At 49.7% G+C, this 17,376-nt stretch overlaps 1 protein-coding gene across 10 annotated transcripts in view; it reads left to right on the forward strand.

Annotated features, from left to right (window-relative positions):
* Positions 1 to 17,376, forward strand: part of PRKN (parkin RBR E3 ubiquitin protein ligase) — a 638,297-nt gene that overhangs the window by 153,263 nt on the left and 467,658 nt on the right. For all 10 annotated transcript variants that reach the window (XR_013960334.1, XR_013960335.1, XM_080663608.1 and 7 more), the window contains exon 2: positions 16,781 to 16,944. Coding sequence is in view for 8 of the 10 variants with exons in the window: in XM_080663608.1 (XP_080519734.1) it covers positions 16,781 to 16,944 (164 nt within the window). In the remaining 2 variants the exon portion in view is untranslated. The remainder of the gene's footprint in view (positions 1 to 16,780; positions 16,945 to 17,376) is intronic.

Raw genomic sequence — 17,376 nt, forward strand, 5'->3', positions numbered from 1 at the left:
TAAAAATATATGTTTATATATAACTAGAGGCCTGGTGCACAAAATTCGTGCGGGGGTGGGGGGGAGGTGACCCTCAGCCCAGCCTGCACCCTCTCCAATCTGGGACTCCTTGAGGGATGTCCAACTGCCCATTTAGGCCCGATCCCAGTGGGATCGGGCCTAAACAGGCGGTTGGACATCCCTCTCACAATCCAGGACTGCTGGCTCCCAACTGCCCTCCCCTACAGGCCTGGTCCCCCCCAACTGCCCTCCTCTGCTGGCCTAGTCCCCCTCAACTGCTCTCCTCTGCAGGCCTGGCCCCCCAACTGCCCTCCCCTGCAGGCCTGGTCCCCCCCCAACTGCCCTCCCCTGCAGGCCTGGTCCCCCCCAACTTCCCTCCTCTGCTGACCTGGTCCCCCTCAACTGCTTTCCCCTGCAGGCCTGGCCCCCCAACTGCCTCCCCTGCAGGCCTGGTCACCCCCAACTGCCCTCCTCTGCTGGCCTGGTCACCTCTAACTTCCCACAACTGCCCTCCCCTGCCGGCCATCTTGTGGTGGCCATCTTGTTTCCACATGGGGGCAGCCATCTTTGACCACATGGGGGCGGCCATCTTGTATCTTGGTATTATGGCCAATTTGCATATTACTCTTTTATTAGATAGGATACATTATATAACATATATACTATATATTTAAATATAAGATATAAATATTTAAAGTTTACATGTACAGGGAGTCCTCGCGGACGCGACATATGTCCTTTTGTGGTTACATCACCATCTCCCATTTATTTATAAAAAAAAAAGTTCCGTCATTTCGACGTATGTACATATGTGCTTCATGTTTTTTATTATTTATTTACCACAGGTAAAGGCCAGGAATTGTTCTCTTTCTTTTAAATTCTTTTGCTGTTTCACTTCATTACTGCTGTGTGTGCGCTCCATGTGAGTGACGTAGGTGCTTATGGAGGTGGGTTCGGACTTCCAGCGAAAATAGCGTTTCGCTGTAGGAACGGATCTCGGAGGAAGCCCGAGGACCTACTGTAGTTAAACACCCTTTTCCTTATGCACAGTTCTGTGAGCGTTTACACACGTGTAGGTTCATTAACCTCCACCACACACAGGACACAGAACAATTCCAGCTCTCCGAAGAGTCCATCCCTGTTTCACCTCAGAGGTGGCCCCTTAAACATCGCATCAGACTGCTGTCTGCTTCCAGGGGACCCAGACGGCCGGGTCAGGGCCTGGGTCAGGTACGCGGAGGCGGGCGATCCCTGGGGTGCGTCACGTTGCCTGTCCCTGCCGATGCTGCTCGTTCCATCCAAGGTGCAGAGTGTTTGTGGGGAGACAGTGATTGTCATGGGCGATGGCCAGCCGTGCTGGGTCTTGAGGGCCGGAGATGTCTCACATCAGTTAAAGGTGAACTCCAGCAAACAGCTGTGTCCCACAGTGCACTGTGCGGGCGTTGAGCCTCAGGGGGCGCTGCGCCCACTGGTGTCGGGAGGAGGACCGGGAGTCTCTGCTCTGCTTGGACATCGGGCACAGTGATGTGGCACCTGCCCTGTGAGCTGCAGGCTGCGAGCCCAGAGCCTGTGCTGCTCCCGTGGGCACCGCTGTGGGGTGGTGGGGCTGTGGGGCAGTGGGGCAGTGGGAGGTGGGTCTGTGGGGAGGTGGGGCGGTGGGGAGGTGGGGTGGTGGGGAGGTGGGAGGTGGGGAGGTGGGGAGGTGGGGCTGTGGGGAGGTGGGGAGGTGGGGCGGTGGGGAGGTGGGGAGGTGGGGAGGTGGGGAGGTGGGTCTGTGGGGAGGTGGGGCGGTGGGGAGGTGGGGCGGTGGGGCGGTGGGGAGGTGGGGAGGTGGGGAGGTGGGGAGGTGGGGAGGTGGGTCTGTGGGAGGTGGGGCGGTGGGGAGGTGGGGCGGTGGGGAGGTGGGGCGGTGGGGCGGTGGGGAGGTGGGGCGGTGGGGACGGTGGGGAGGTGGGGAGGTGGGGAGGTGGGGCGGTGGGAAGGTGGGAGGTGGGGAGGTGGGGAGGTGGGGAGGTGGGTCTGTGGGGAGGTGGGGCGGTGGGGAGGTGGGGCGGTGGGGAGGTGGGGAGGTGGGGAGGTGGGGAGGTGGGGAGGTGGGGAGGTGGGTCTGTGGGGAGGTGGGGAGGTGGGGCGGTGGGGAGGTGGGGAGGTGGGGAGGTGGGTCTGTGGGGAGGTGGGCGGTGGGGAGGTGGGGCGGTGGGGAGGTGGGGAGGTGGGGAGGTGGGGAGGTGGGGAGGTGGGTCTGTGGGGAGGTGGGGCGGTGGGGAGGTGGGGCGGTGGGGAGGTGGGGAGGTGGGGAGGTGGGGAGGTGGGTCTGTAGGGAGGTGGGGAGGTGGGGCTGTGAATAGTGTCACTGCTTGTCTTCCCTGCTTTTCCATCCCTCTCACACAGTGCACCCAATCCTGCGTGTTCCACGGTCTTTCTATGTACGGCTTCTTCTTTTTATTGTTACCTGAAGCCCTTTAGCCATTACAGAGGCCCCGTGAGCACCGGACGCCACAAGTAATCTCATGCAGCCACGTTGTCAGTGTCGCGGCCGCTGCTGCTGCTGCTGCTGCGCTGGCAGTGTGCAGACTGTCCCCAGGCACCTCAGGGGCAGGGCTTGGGCAAGTTGTGGTCTCTTGTGTTTTGACATGGGTCCCGATTTTCATGGCAGGTTTCCTGGGTAACCACAGCGGTACCCACAGGCTCTCCGCTGGATGTGCTTCAGGCGCACCTCCTGGGTGAAGGATGGCATTGTTATGTGATGGTGCCTTGGGCAGAACACTGTAGAGATTTATCATTTGGTGCCAGGTGGACATAAAATAAAAAGTCGTGAACGTATAAAAGGCGGCAGAGCTTGTCCACACACCCTCGTAAATATTGGTAGTGAAGGCAGTGCCTGGGTAAGATGCGGAGAGGTCCAGCGTTTGGATTTAACCCTCGTCATCTCCCAGAAAAGATGGTCACACCCCGCTCCTCACCATCTGGGTGAAGATAGTCTCCGGGCAGCGAGTTCCCGTGGGTTAGTAACCAGCGGTTGAAACGCGGCGGAAACGGGGTGGAAACCCCACAGGGGCGTCATTCCACGCCAGGCCCAGGAGAGCAGTCCTTCTGAATTCTTTCAGCCTCAAGTAACTATTGTAATGTTTTTAGTCTGAGGATGGCATGTGCCATTATAAATCTGGATACTTCCAGAAACATAGAAATGGCTTATATACTGACCCATGGAAAGGGCACACACAACAGAATGTGTTGGGTTTTGTAGAGAATCATGCTCTGGTAGGTCTGTAATTCACATTTCTGTGGCAGTTTAACACACTGCTCATTAGCCTATTGCGCCCTCATTTGAAAAAAACAATGTCTTAGTTAATCAAAGCCATGCCTGAAAGGGCTGAGGAAATGGTGGGCGAATGGAGGTGCCCTCCCCATTGCATGAGACATGTGGCTGGCACTGCTGATGCCCGCTGTGGGTCAGGTTCCCTTTGGCTCCCCCGGGAGTGCCAGCACCAGGCCAGGCCATCTGAATAGGAGCTACTCTCCTCTACTCAGTGGAAAAGTCATAGGCGAACAAAATTAATCTGTTTTGTTTTTCACGGACAGTAGAAGAGTTTTCAAAAATTATCTTCGCTGTTGTTGAAATGGGATTTGGTGGTTTGTCACTAAACATAAATAACCTAAAAAGAAGCACGGTTGTTTTGAAAAGGAGTATTCAAACATATTTCCACGATTTGCTAGGATTCTTCTAGAAGCTGGTGATAACAATAGGGGTTAGTGTATTTGCTGCCTTGTTGTAACACAGTTATCTACACTAATAAAAGAGAAAGATGCAAATTGACCGTACCTTTGTGACACCCACCAGCCAATCAGGAGTGAGTATGCAAATGAACCCCATAAATATGTGCAGGAGAGAATGAGACACACTCGGGTGACTCCTCCTGCGGGTTCAGGGAGTCTGGAGCGTGCACTAGACTCTGTGAGCAACAGAAGGTCATCGGGAGGGTGTGAGTTGGAAGTGACATGACTTTATTCTTTTGTCAAGAGATTCACCGGCTGCTCCTAAGAGGGACACGTGTGGAGGAGTAAGAGGGGCTATGAGGCTGTTGCTCATACATGAGAGAGGTCATGGAGACAGAGAGACAGAGAGAAGTAGAACAGTCCTCACTATATTTTGGAGATAGAACCGAGGGCTTAGGAGTAAGAAGTATAAGGGAAATCAGTAGGTTGATGAGGATTCGTAAGTTTTGGGCATGAACCATTCATTGCTGATGGTCCTTATTCAGGGAAGACGAAAGAGGAGTAGGTGGGGGGAGGGAGACAGCGTGTGATAAGTGCATGCCGCACATCATACATGTGTCATAGTATCATCCAGCCTGTATTACTGAGCAGCTAGTCCGAGCCAGCGACTTGGGGATAAAGTAATGAACAAATCAGACTCAAATTCTGGTCTCCAGGAGGAAGTTTGTCTGGGACGGTAGGCGCTCCGGAGAACAAGAAAGATGGGAGGAAGCATTAGCGTGCCGAGTGGGGGTTGTTGTGGTTTTGAGTATAGTCAAGAGGGCTTCCCTAAGAAGTGGGCCTTTAAGCAGAGATTTATAATAGTAATAAATATAATAGAATCACAGCAAATCAAAAGTAGTTGGACTCAGTATATTTTTTATTTACCAGATTTGCTTATTAATTTGCTAGGATTCTTCTAGAAGCTGGCGATAACAGTAGGGGTTAGTGTATTTGCTGCCTTGTTTTAACACAGAGTTATCTACACTAATAAAAGAGAAAGATGCAAATTGACTGTACCTTTGCGACACCCACCAGCCATTCAGGAGTGAGTATGCAAATGAACCCCACAAAGATGGCGGGTTAATTTGCATACACAGGCACCTAGCAGCCAGGGGCTGGACATTTGCGTCGTCACCATGGCGACAATGCAGGCGTTCCGCACCGTCCCAGCCGCTCAGGGCCTCTGGGCAGCATGGGAAGGCGGAAAGGGGCTCCAGGCCGGAGCAAAGGCAGAAAGGCAGTTCCGGGCGGAGTGAAGGTGGTGCCGGCAGCCAGGGGAAGGAAGGCCCATTCTTGCAGGAATCTTTGTGCATCGGGCCTCTAGTCTATTCTGTAACCCTGTATGCAGTACACACAAATAGTTCTTGTTACCTTACTTAACATTGAGAAAGTAGGCAAACTCACCAAACCTTTAAATAAAAGGGTCGTGTTAAAAAGGAGAAACTTGTGCAAACCAAAGAGAATAGCGCTATTTCTTTTATTCTGCAGTAGAAGCAAATGCAGCAAGTGACTTGTCAACTTCCATTGAAAATTAAGAATGGTGTAATACCTGGGCACAGGTGAGCGTTCTTACGATCACTCCTGCCTCCTCAAGCAAGCCAGGCCCCCTTCACTCTGTAATGCGAGTGGTAAGGGGAGAAGAGAAAAACAATGAGAAGCGTTACTTTCTGGAAGTAATTACCACAGCCGTTGCCTCATCAAATACACGTATAAACTTCCACATCATCAAAAATGGTAGCAGCTATTTCTGCAATCAATCTAGAAATAATAAGCCGGGCATGTTTCTTTATTAACTTTTGTTCTAAACATAAAAATATACATCTGCAAGTGTGTCAAGAAAAGAAAAATATTGGTGGTTCCTGTATTTTCTTTCAGCACTAGTTATTATTTGGAGTTGTCATCTTAAGAAATAACATAATAAAAATATTGATACACAGAAATACATTAAGATATATTAGTCACCATATAGCCAGGGGTTGCGGATAGGAAGTGAGAGTGAAGAGAAAAAAAAAAAAAAGACTTGAGTGTGATGTTCTTGTGATAACTTTGTTAAATTCTTAAATATCATCAATATCATCATCATAACTCAATTTTAGTGGATTTTCAAGGACACACAAAACTTATCAAAGAATTTAGCCAGGAGTAAATTTTCATATAAAACTCTGCATGGTGACAAAATTTCCATATCAGTGTGTGCAGGTGAAGTCAATGTTCCACGTGTCCCCTGCCTTCAGCACTTAACATTATCTAGGTAATAAGTATAACATTAGCATTTCTTCTTCTATCTTGAAATTTTTAAAATATTTTTTTATTGATTTCAGAGAGGAAGGGAGAGGAAAAGAGAGATAAAAACATCAATGATGAGAGAGAATCATGGACCGGCTGCCTCCTGCACACTCTTTACTGGGGATCGAGCCTGCAACCTGGGCATGTGCCCTGACCGAGAATTGAACCATGACCTCCCGGTTCATAGGTCAGTGCTCAACCACTGAGCCATGCCAGCGGGCCTACCTTGAAATTTTAAAGAAATGCCTTCATTACCTAAGTCACACCTCCAGAAAAAGTGGTTTTGCAGCTAGATGCCCTTGGAACACTGAGGTCGTTTGTGGAACCTCTCCCTCTGACACCACGTGCTGATCCATTCCTTTGGTTACCATTGTTACTGAACTTATTTATGCCAAACAGAACGGCAGCAGGTCCATTGCAGCTTGAGAACAGTCTTCACCCTGTGAAGTGCTGTGTATCTGCGCTCTTACTTCTGATGTGAGTGATCATTTCAGCACGGGGAGAAAAGGCCAATCTGTTCCCTCCCTGCTTTCAGATCACAGGGCACCGCGGGATTTAGAAGAGCCCTGGATTAGTAAGTGTCCAAGGGCCCCAAATGTGACGAAGTGGAGAAGTTGGGAAAGCTCGTGGTATTCAGCAGGCATCTCTTCCATCACGTGCTGCGGTGCGTTCACACCAGATGCGCTGTTACCGCCCTTGTCCCGCTCCCCGCAGCCCACGCACGGCCTGAGCCTCACGGGGCCGGCAGCCCTCGCTTTTTCTCCAGTCACTAGCGACCGTTTTACCGTTCAGGCGGTGTTCCAAAGTTGGCTTCTTTGTTTGGGAAATTTTCTTGAAATATTTCCTCCCTTTCTACTCTTCCTTCTTCTTATCCTCCATTTTTTTCCCTCCTCTCTCTCTCTCTCTCTCTTTTTTAAAAATTTATTGTCTAAAGTTTTACATATGTCTCCTTTTTTCCCCCCCTTGATGTCCCCCCAGCCATTCCCACCCCAGGCAAGCCCCCACCACCCCAGTGTCTGTGTCCATTGGTTATGCTAATGTGCATGCATACAAGTCCTTTGGTTACTCTCTAACCGCCCCCCCTTCCGCCCCCAGCAGATCAGATGAGTGGATTAAAAACAGTGGTACATCTACACAATGGAATACTATGCCACTATAAAAAAGAAGGAACTTTTCCCTCCTCTCTTTTTATTTAAACACACACACACACACACACACACACACACACATAAAGCCATGAATTACGTGATTTCTTTTTTACCTTGTGCAACTTGAAAAGCCTTTGCCAAACCCACATGATCAAGCTAAACAGTAATACCTGGCTTTTTCTGAGTCAGGGAAGTCTCCTGCTTGGATTTTCTTAACATAAACCTGAGTATCAGAATTTTTATTTCCTTTAGTGAATGGATGTTTTTGCTGTTCTCAGCAAACTATGTCATTTCATTGCCGGCGAAGCTTCATTTCACACCGTGTGACTCCAAAGCTCCGTGCTTTCAGATTTGTGCCCACAATTTTGTCTTCAATGACTTGTCGTTTTTCATTTAACTTTTCAGAGTGTGATCATTCTTTAAGCCATATTTCTCAAATAGGAGCCAAGATTTATGGCTAAAAGAGGAAATTAAGGTGGTCAGAGGCACAAACTTCCAGTTACAAGAGGAATGAGTCCCGGGCTGTGACGTACAGGGTGGTGCCTGCAGTGACAACACTGGAGTGTGTATTTGAAAGCTGCTAAGAGCGCGTATCTCAAGCTATCTGTAGCGATGGATGTTAGCAAATCTTACTTTGGTGATCATTTCACATTACAATATATACATATGTAACATATGTTCTATGTTGTACACCTCACACTAATTCAGTGTTATATGTCAATTATGTCCATTAAAACTAAAGGAAGTATGAGGTTCAATATTGGAACTAGTTTAAAACATCTATAATAATAAAAGTGTAATATGCTAATTAGACCGGACGTCCTTCCGCACGACCTTCCGGATAAAGCTGCGGTTGCAAGGGCCAAGGCAAGCCACCACGGCTACGAGGGCAAAGCCCCTTGCACGAATTTCGTGCATCGGGCCTCTAGTAGAAAATAACCAAGGAAATTTAGCTGAGAAATAACTGAGATTTATGACCACAGGACTGCTCTCCTGAGGTTTCATAGCGAATCGGAGAGGAAGGTGGTTAGCATTACCGAAGCACCAGGAGCTGTCATCAGTAAGTGGCAACCTCAGTCCAGATACCGCAGGACGGACTTAGTCGCCGATTTAAAATGCGAGTCTGCATCACGGGAATGCAAATGCATTAACTTGATGTTCCCAGTTTGACGAAACCCTGCCTTAGCAGGATTGTGTGAAACTATCACTTTTGCACGATATTGATGATCTGTCAAGTTTTCCGTTTCTCAAAAAGTCCAGCATCGTGTTCCCATATGATCCTGCTGGAATATTCCCAAGAAAACGGGCACGTGCCACGTGGAAACTCGTACACGAACGTTCACCGCAGCATTACCTAGAACAGCCCACAAGTAGAAGCAGCCCAAATGCCCATCAAACCATAGACAGATACATGCGTTATATCCATACACTGAAGGGTCATGTGACCATAAAAAGCAATGGGGTTCTGACACGTGCTCCAACATGGATGAACCTGGAAACCCCGGTGCTGAGAGGGAGAAGCCAGGCACAGAAGGGCACGCGTGTGGGTCTGCGGCTATGAAATGCCTCGCCCCTCGCTTTGTCTGCTCCCTGCTGCACATACGCCCCTCCCACAGTGCCCACAGCCCCTGACGAATGAAAGCAGCTTGCTTCTCCTGAAGATGTGACTGGTAAACCATGACTCCCATGGGGAGCTGTTTAAAAACTGCTCCCTCCAGACACTCTATACTTGTTTTCCTATCTCCACCAGAAATGCCTCCTTGTCTCTGAAGTGCTGTTACCTCCTCCAGCTGTTAGCCACTCCCTCGTCCCTGTTCTCGGAGCATTCAGTCTATGGCACACGGAACAAATGTAATAAAACAGGTCGGGTTGCAGCACAGGATTCTGCTTAACATCTCGGGCACTGCCTGGCCATCGTCACTTTTCAGTAAATACTAGAGGCCCGGTGCACGAAATGCGTGCACGGGGGTGTGTGTCCCTCAGCCCAGCCTGCGCCCTCTCCAATCTGGGACCCCTCTCACAATCCACGACTGCTGGCTCCCAACTGCTCGCCTGCCTGCCTTCCTGATTGCCCCTAACCACTTCTGCCTGCCAGCCTGATCACCCCCTAACCACTCCCTGCCAGCCTGATTGATGCCTAACTGCTCCCCTGCCAGCCTGATTTCCCCTAACTGCCCTCCCCTGCAGGCCTGGTCCCTCCCAACGGCCCTCCCCTGCTGGCCATCTTGTGGTGGCCATCTTGTGTCCACATGGGGGCAGGATCTTTGACCACATGAGGGCAGCCATCTTATGTGTTGGAGTGATGGTAAATTTGCATATTACTCTTTATTAGATAGAATTTGTTGAAGGTATGAATAAATGAATTTCAATGTCACCAGCAATTTGGTCTACATCTTTTTTGTACTTTAGAGCATATGGAAATGAGAACAGTGTGAGTAATTTAAGCAAATTAGATTTTCTATATTGAGAGCTGAAATATATGCCTCCTCTTTCTTATACCATTAGCACTATTCTGGGTCCATCCAGCAGTTCTAGGTATGCCAACTGTGTGATATTTCAAAACAAAAGTTTACCACATGATAAAAACATCTAAATGCAACAGATGACATATACAAAATTTGTACATTTCTTCTCATAATTGCAGGCTTCCATAATGGATGAAAACAGGAAAGAAAGCCATTTAAAGTAAAATGAACACACACTCATCCGTGCGCTTATTCCAAAATGACCTAGTGACTGTCTTCTTGCCAAGTCCTTTCGGAAGGGATGGATATACAGAAACTGGGAAGGGTGTTGGAGAAGGCAGCTCTACTGGGATATACTCACATACTGCAAAATTCACCACTTAAAGTGTGAAATTCAATGACTTTCAGCCTATTCGCAATTGTTCTGCAACCATCACCACAATAAATTTTGGAAGATTTCATCACCCCCAAAGGAAGTCCTCATCCCATTAGCAGAAACTCCCATTTCTCCCCAAACACCGCCACCCCAGCTAACCAGACAGTGATGGTGTGCCCTGGACGGAGGGACCACAGTGTCTGAGCCACATACTGGGCCTGGGTGAGAGCTAAAAACTGTTGGAACGTATCCTGTTCCAGGTACTTTTCTAAATACTTCTCCTCTGTTGATTCATTTGATCCTCACAATAAATGTATGAGGCAGGTGCTCTTATCTCCTATTTTACAGAGAATAAACTTACCTCCCATTCTACACCTCCCATAATGTGGCTTCTGCTAAAGAATTAAAGAAGAAAATAAAAGAATTAGTCAAAGAAAGAAAAGAGTGGGAGTGAGGGCCAGAGAGAGAAAGTGCAGTGTAAAATTCAGTGGGTTAGGAGGCTGGAGTGGAGTGGCGGGGGTCAATGAGGGAAAAAGGGCACATCCTTTCAGCAATAAAGATACATTTTTTAAAAGCCGGTAGGGACTCCTTTGAGGAAGAATCCCAGCAGTTGCCTCAAGGCCATGGGCAGAGTGTTTAGCTGTTGCTGTCGCCTGCACCTCCTGGCCCCTTACCTGCTGACAAGGGTGGGAAGTGCTCACCCGATTGTCGGTCTCAATCCTGGGAGACTGGGAGCAGAGGGAGACCTGCATACCCCACGTCTGGTTACATGAGGCACAAGGCACCTGTCCCAATTCAAAGATGGGAAGGAAAGGGAGAGTGCTTTGACCTTTGAGCCCCCCCTCCCACCTCAGGTGGTGACAACACAATCTAACATATCTTGTTTAAATAATTTTTCTTTGATCCAATTAACATTGCCATCCCTGCCTTCTTATAAGGATTTTGCTTGGCATTTTAAGAATTCACTTACTTTTAAACTGTTTGTGTCTTTGTATTTACTGGCAGTTGTCGATAGTCTATAGTTGGATCTACTTTTATTCCTCCACTCTGACAGGCTCTGCCTTTTCATTGCACTGTTTATCCCATTAAAATTTAGTGTGCTGACTGAAATGGTGGGGTTTGGGTCTACCATTGCATTACATGTTTTCTATCTGTCCCACCCCGTTTGTATTCCTCTGCTTCTCATTTCCTGCCTTAATGGAGATTCAGTATTTTTTAGAATAACATTGAAATTTTATTTGCTGATTAGTTCAACATCTTTATTCATTTTTATATTTACTCTAGGAATTATAATATATACTCTCAAATGTTTACATTTATTTTTATACTAGAGGCCTGGTGCACGAAATTCGTGCACCGGAGGGGGGGTCCCTCAGCCCAGCCTGTGCCCTCTCACAGTCAGGGAGCCCTCCAGGGATGTCCTCCTGCCGGCTTAGGCCTTCTTCCTGGAGAGCAGGCCTAAGCCAGCAGGAGGACATTGCTCTCGCAGTCCAGGACCCCTCGTTCCTTACCGCCCGCCTACTTGCTGCTTCTTACTGCTCAGCTCACTGCTCCTTAGTGCTGCTGTGGAGGCAGGAAAGGCTCCCACCACTGCCACTGCACTTGCCAGCCATGAGCCCAGCTTCTGGCTGAGTGGCTCTCCCCCTGTGGGAGCGCACTGACCACCAGGGGGAAGCTCCTGCATTGAGCGATCAGGACTAGGCCGGCTTGGGGGAGGGGCTGCGGGCTGATCGGGGTGATGGGGGCCTATTGGGGGTAGGGCTGGTCAGGGGGAAGGGCCATGGGGGAGTTGGCCAGCCACCCCACCCTTCATCGGGGTGGAAGAGGCTGATCAGGGGCAGGGCCGGCTTGGGGGAGGAGCTGCGGGAGGTTGGCCAGCCGGCCTCACCCCCCAGTCAGGCCGATTCACTGGCTGCAGTGGGCATCATAGCAACCGGTCATTATGGTTGTTACGGCGTTATGGTTGCTGGTTTTTTATATATATAGATTGTTAATATTATGCCATTCCTCACCCACCACCTCCCCACCAAATGCAGGAGACTTGCAACCTAATAGGTTCAGATCCATTCCCCCATTCTTTCTGGCATAGTTGTCATACTTGCTGTATCTGTATATGTTTTAAGCACCACATGAAACTTTAATTTTTGCTTTGAATATTGTTTTAGCTCAGCTGCCATAACAAAATACCATAGACACAATGGCCTGATTAATGTCAACTTGTTTCCTTATAGTTCTGGAGGCTGTAAGTCCAAGATGAGGGTGTCAGCTTGGGTTCTGGTGAAGGTCCTCTTCCTGGCTTGTGGATGGTAGCCCCATGTGTCAGAGGGAGAGAGAGAGAGAGAGAGAGAGAGAGAGAGAGAGAGAGAGAGAGAGAGAGTTCTATTGCATCTCTTCTTTAGTATAAGGGCACTAATTTTATCATGATGGTCCCATCCTTGTGACCTAATTATCTCCTCAAGATTGCATCTCCAAATACATTAGTGAGGGCTTCAACATAAGAATTGGGGGACCACAATTTAATCCACACAAACAGTTGGATGTTTTTAAAAAATTATGATGAACAAAGCAAAAGATAAAAAACTCCTCAGTAATTGACTTTTGTATTTACTGAGCTATTTAGCACTTCTGTTGTTCTTATTCCTTTCTGAAGATCTGCATTCCCATCTGATATCATTTTCCTCCAGTGTGAAGTTTCCTTTAGCATTACTTGTAGAAGAGTCTGCTTGTGACAAACTCTCTTAGTTTTCTTTTGTCTTAAAAGCTCTTTATCTTTGTCTTCATTCCTGAAAGATATTTGTACTGGACATAGAATTCTGTGTTGGCAGTGTTTTTGCTTTTTTTTTTTTAATTTGAAAAATTTAAAGGTGTTGTACTTTTACTCTGGTTCCTTTGTTTCTGATGAGACATTAACCGTCAATCACATTGTTTTAAGCCTGTATGCGGGGGGTCCTCTTTTTCTGTTGCTTTTACAACTTGCTCCTTATCTTTGGTTTTTGATAATTTGACTATGATGTGTCTTGACATGGTCTTATTCATGTTTATCTTGCTTGGTGTTTATTGAGCATCTTGAATATGTAAATTTATTTTATTAGACATTTCTAAATTCTAGGCATTATTCAAATATTTTTTCTGCCTCATTTTCTCTTCTTTTTTTTGTTGTTACTAAAGTTACATGTATGTTAGACAATTTGATATTACCTATTAGGTCCCTGAGGTCTGTTCATATTTTTCATCTTCTTCCTCTCTACTCCACATTAATGTTTTCTCTCTTATCTCCATTTTGTTATTATCCAATAAATTTTCATTCTAGGTAATGTAGTTCTATTTCTGCAGTTTCCATTTGGTTCTCTGTAGGTGTTTCTCTCTTTCCGCGTCCAGCACGGAAAGAGAGAGGGTCCAGTTCCTGAGTAGAGGAGCTGGGGATTGAGAAATAAAAGAAAGAAAAAGACAAGACACAAAGATAGGAAAAAAAAGCTGGGACTGGGTGGGACCACCGTCCTCTCTGATGGAGGGACAGGGACCCAGAGCCAATCCAGCGAGTTTATTTTATATCCCAAATACCAGGAAGTTTCACCAAAAGGTCAAGACAAAAGGAGATTATTTGCATTCTTGAGTAGGCCCTGAGCATTCCTGATGCTAGGCTGGATTTAGATATCAAAACCACTTCCCCACACCACGGGCTGAAATGAAGGTCAAGCTGACAACACCCTTGCCCTTTTGGCAAGGCGTGTTCCCACTGGGTTCAGCTGACAATAATTAAAGAGTGCCCATGTGCCTTCCCAGGCACTCTCTACAGTTCTTCTCTATAATTTCCATTTTTCTGCTTGTCTGTCCTGTCCTTCCATTCATTACAAGAATACATTGTTTTACTTCACTGAGGATAGTAATACTAGCCACTTGACAATTTTGTCTACTACTTCCAGAGGTACCTCAGGGTTTGTCTCTGTTGATTTTCTTTCTCCTGAAAATATGCTTTATTTTTGTGGTTCTTTCAAATATTGGGTGATTTTGTAATTGTATCATGAACATTATGAATGTAAGTTTTGGAAAGCCTGGATTCTGTCTTTTTTTTTTTTTTTTTTTTCTGATGACAGTTGTTTCTTTTGTTTTATGAGACAATTATTTTAGTTGGATTTGAACTGAAAAATCTGTTTTTTTGGACAGCAGATCTGAATCAGTCCAGATTTTTTAAAAACAAACTTTTATTTAGAGTAGTTTTAGCTTTAGAAAAAATTGCAAAGATAGTACGGGGAGTTCTCACTATACTCCTACCCAGTTTCCTTATTTTGACAAATTATTATACTACACTTTTATAATGAACACCAATGTTGACAATTTTTATTAACCAAAATCCAAACTCGACTCAGACGTCCTTTGTTTTTCTCTTCCGGGGTCCCATCTGGAAGACCACATTGCATTCAGTCATGACATTAGGTCTCCTCCGGCCCCTCTGCGTGGGGCAGCTTTTCAGACTTACCTCGTACGCTGGGGGGACTGGTCAGGTATGTTTCAGACTGTCCCTCGTGTGGGCTTTGCTTGATGCTTTTCTCAGGATCAGACAAGGGTTATGTGTTTTTGAGAGGAAGACCACGAAGATAAGATGCTGTTCTCACAGCAGTGTATCGAGGGTGCACATTGTCAGAATGACAAATCCCTGTCGACCTTGACCTTGCTCTCCTCACTGAAGTCCTTTCCTACAGTGATGTTCTTCTCGTTCATTCCGCCCACACGGCTCTGTGCCACCCCACTGTGCCGGTGGGGTCATCCCCCCATCCTCGAGCAGACCTTGTCCTCTGCCAGGAGACGTGGCGTGGTTCCCGTCAGCCAGAGACACGGCGGACAGAAGGGTGACACTCCCTTTCTGACTCTTGTCCTTCTGAGGTGTCCCTCGCGCTTCCCAGAGGCCGTTTTCCTCAGCTCCGGCCTTGTGCTTCTTCCAGCTGGAAAGACTGCTTTGGCCGCCGGGTGCCGGCCCGCCGCAGCGGTGTCCCTGGCCGCAAGCCACGTGCTCTGAAATGTGCTCCTCCTGGCAGGTCCTCCCTACCAGAACTTTCCTTCTTCTGTTCACTTTCCGGTGCCTTCTGTAGGAAGGGTGTGATGCCAGGGCCGCCTCATCAGGGAGCGGATCTGGTGGCTCCAGCAGGCAGAGGGCCTGCTCTCTGTTTCGCACTGTGATGCTGGGTGGGGGGTCTGAACGTGGCTTCCGGTCAGAAAGAACTTGGGGAAGTCAGGAATTAAGAATTATGTAAGACGTTCATAAAGCATAACATCGGAGAGCACGCAGGCAAGCACTAAGTCATGTGATATAAATAATAGATTCTTAACGTGGCAACAGCTGTCATAACCGGGTCCTTATAACCACCGAGTGCGGGGAAATGGTGTGTGCAGCGCTGCTTACCCTGAGCCGTGGTTCCCAAGCTGAGGCCTGATTCCGGGGTGAGTCTGTAACGCCCTCCTCCTGGCGGTGGATGGAGCAGCTGTCTTCACCCCAGAAAGCCACCCGCGCCCTGCTGTGCGGCACTGAGTGCGGCCACCTTGCGGGAGGGCCAGGGCGCCTGGCCCAAGTGGAGACGTGTTGCTGTGACCTCTGTCCGCCACTCAGCCCTGGACCCCTCGGTCACCCCACAGTCCCAGCTCAGCGTAGAAAGGACTGTGCACAGCCGCTGGCTCCGCAGGGCGCAGGGACCTCCGTGCGGGGCTGCAGCCGCAGGGGAGGTGGCGGGTGTGGGGAATGTCTCCTTGCTCTGCCGGGGGCGGGGCGGACAGTGAGCGGGTCCTGAAGGAGGTCCCGTCGGGGGTGAAGGGACGGCGGAGCTGGATGGGCCTCGTGGCCCAGGGACCGAGGGCGTGGCGCGAACAAGGCCAGCGATGGCCCCGTCGTTTTCTGCGCTGTGTTGGCTGGGAACATGCAGCTCCACAGAGCACATGTGGGCCTGGCGGAGGGAATGCTGGGGCGCAGGTGTGGCAGAGGAGAGGGGCTGGAGTCTTCTCCCCCAGGAGCAGCATGAGCCTTTGAGAACTGGGGGCTGTGGGGGGCCTCCTTAGCAGAATGGTGTGAGGCATCAGTGGGGAGGCCACTGCCCACATCTGGAAGGTTCCCTGAGAGCCATGACAGCAGTGGACAGGACAGATGGCGGGAGGGCCGGGGAGGAGGCGTGCAGAGGACTGGGTCCCGCGGGCCCCGGTGGCGGGGGGGGGGGGGGAGAATTCCAGCAGCTGCGTCACCTCCATTGTTGGAACAGACCCTTCGGAGCTTCGCTTTGGGATAAGCCGCTGAGGCTTCAGAGGGGCCTCTCTGTGGATGTGGATGAGCCTGCGGGGAAGTTGGTGCTGTCAAACCTCGCTTAGCTCAAAGTCTCAGAACCCACCCGCGAGCGGGGCTCACGGAGTGCTCCCGGGGCTCACGGAGTGCTCCCGGGGTGGAGCTGTATTCAAAGGCGCCGTGGAGGGAGCGGGGGACCTGGCAGCTGCCTGGCCTCGGCTGACCACCCCCCGGGGCTCCGACGGCTGCCGCCACGCGGGCGCTCTGCCTCGCCCCTTTCCCAGGACGAAGTCGGGGAACACGCAGTTTCGTTGGTGGTCACTAACACAACGTGCTCCTCCCACGGTCACCCCACAGCCCGAGGCTGGGAGTGAAGGGACAGGATGCCACCCCTGGCGGGCAGGGCGGGCACCTGGTCCGAAACGGGCCGTCGCCGTGCCAAGGCCGCGGATCTCACTCTCTGTCCCTCCACTTTCTCGGCCAGTGTTCGTGAGGTTCAACTCCAGCCACGGATTCCCGGTGGAGGTGGATTCTGCCACCAGCATCTTCCAGCTCAAGGAGGAGGTTGCTAAGCGACAGGGGGTTCCAGCCGACCAGCTGCGCGTGATTTTCGCGGGCAAGGAGCTCAGGAATGACCTGGTGGTGCAGGTGAGTGGCCTGTGGGCCGGGCCGGGAAGCAGCACCCCCCCCCGGCTGACATTCGGGGCCCGGATCTGATAGGATAAATGGCGCCTGGGGATTGCCTGAACTTGACTCTGCCACTTCATTAGCTCTGACCTTAATTATGCAGCAAAGCAGCAAGAGGAAGGGCTGAGTGTGTATGTGTGGTGGTGGGGAGGGGGGGCGCGGAGGGAGGAACAGACCATGAATAAATGTTGACTGAGCGGGAGCAGCCGAGCACGGTTTCCGTGTCTGTCCCATTCCTCCCTCACTTACTCCACGAGAATCCTAATGAGGAAGGATGCGAATAAATTGCTCAGATCCGTGGCTCAGGGCTGCGCGGGAGGGATTTATAACCCAGTGTGACCCCTGGAGGGCAGCGGTGCCCTGCGCCTGCCTGTGGGACTGACCCAGGGAGGG

This window comes from Plecotus auritus, assembly GCF_963455305.1.
Source record: "Plecotus auritus genome assembly, chromosome: 4".
In the NCBI taxonomy this organism is placed as follows: Eukaryota; Metazoa; Chordata; class Mammalia; order Chiroptera; family Vespertilionidae; genus Plecotus; species Plecotus auritus.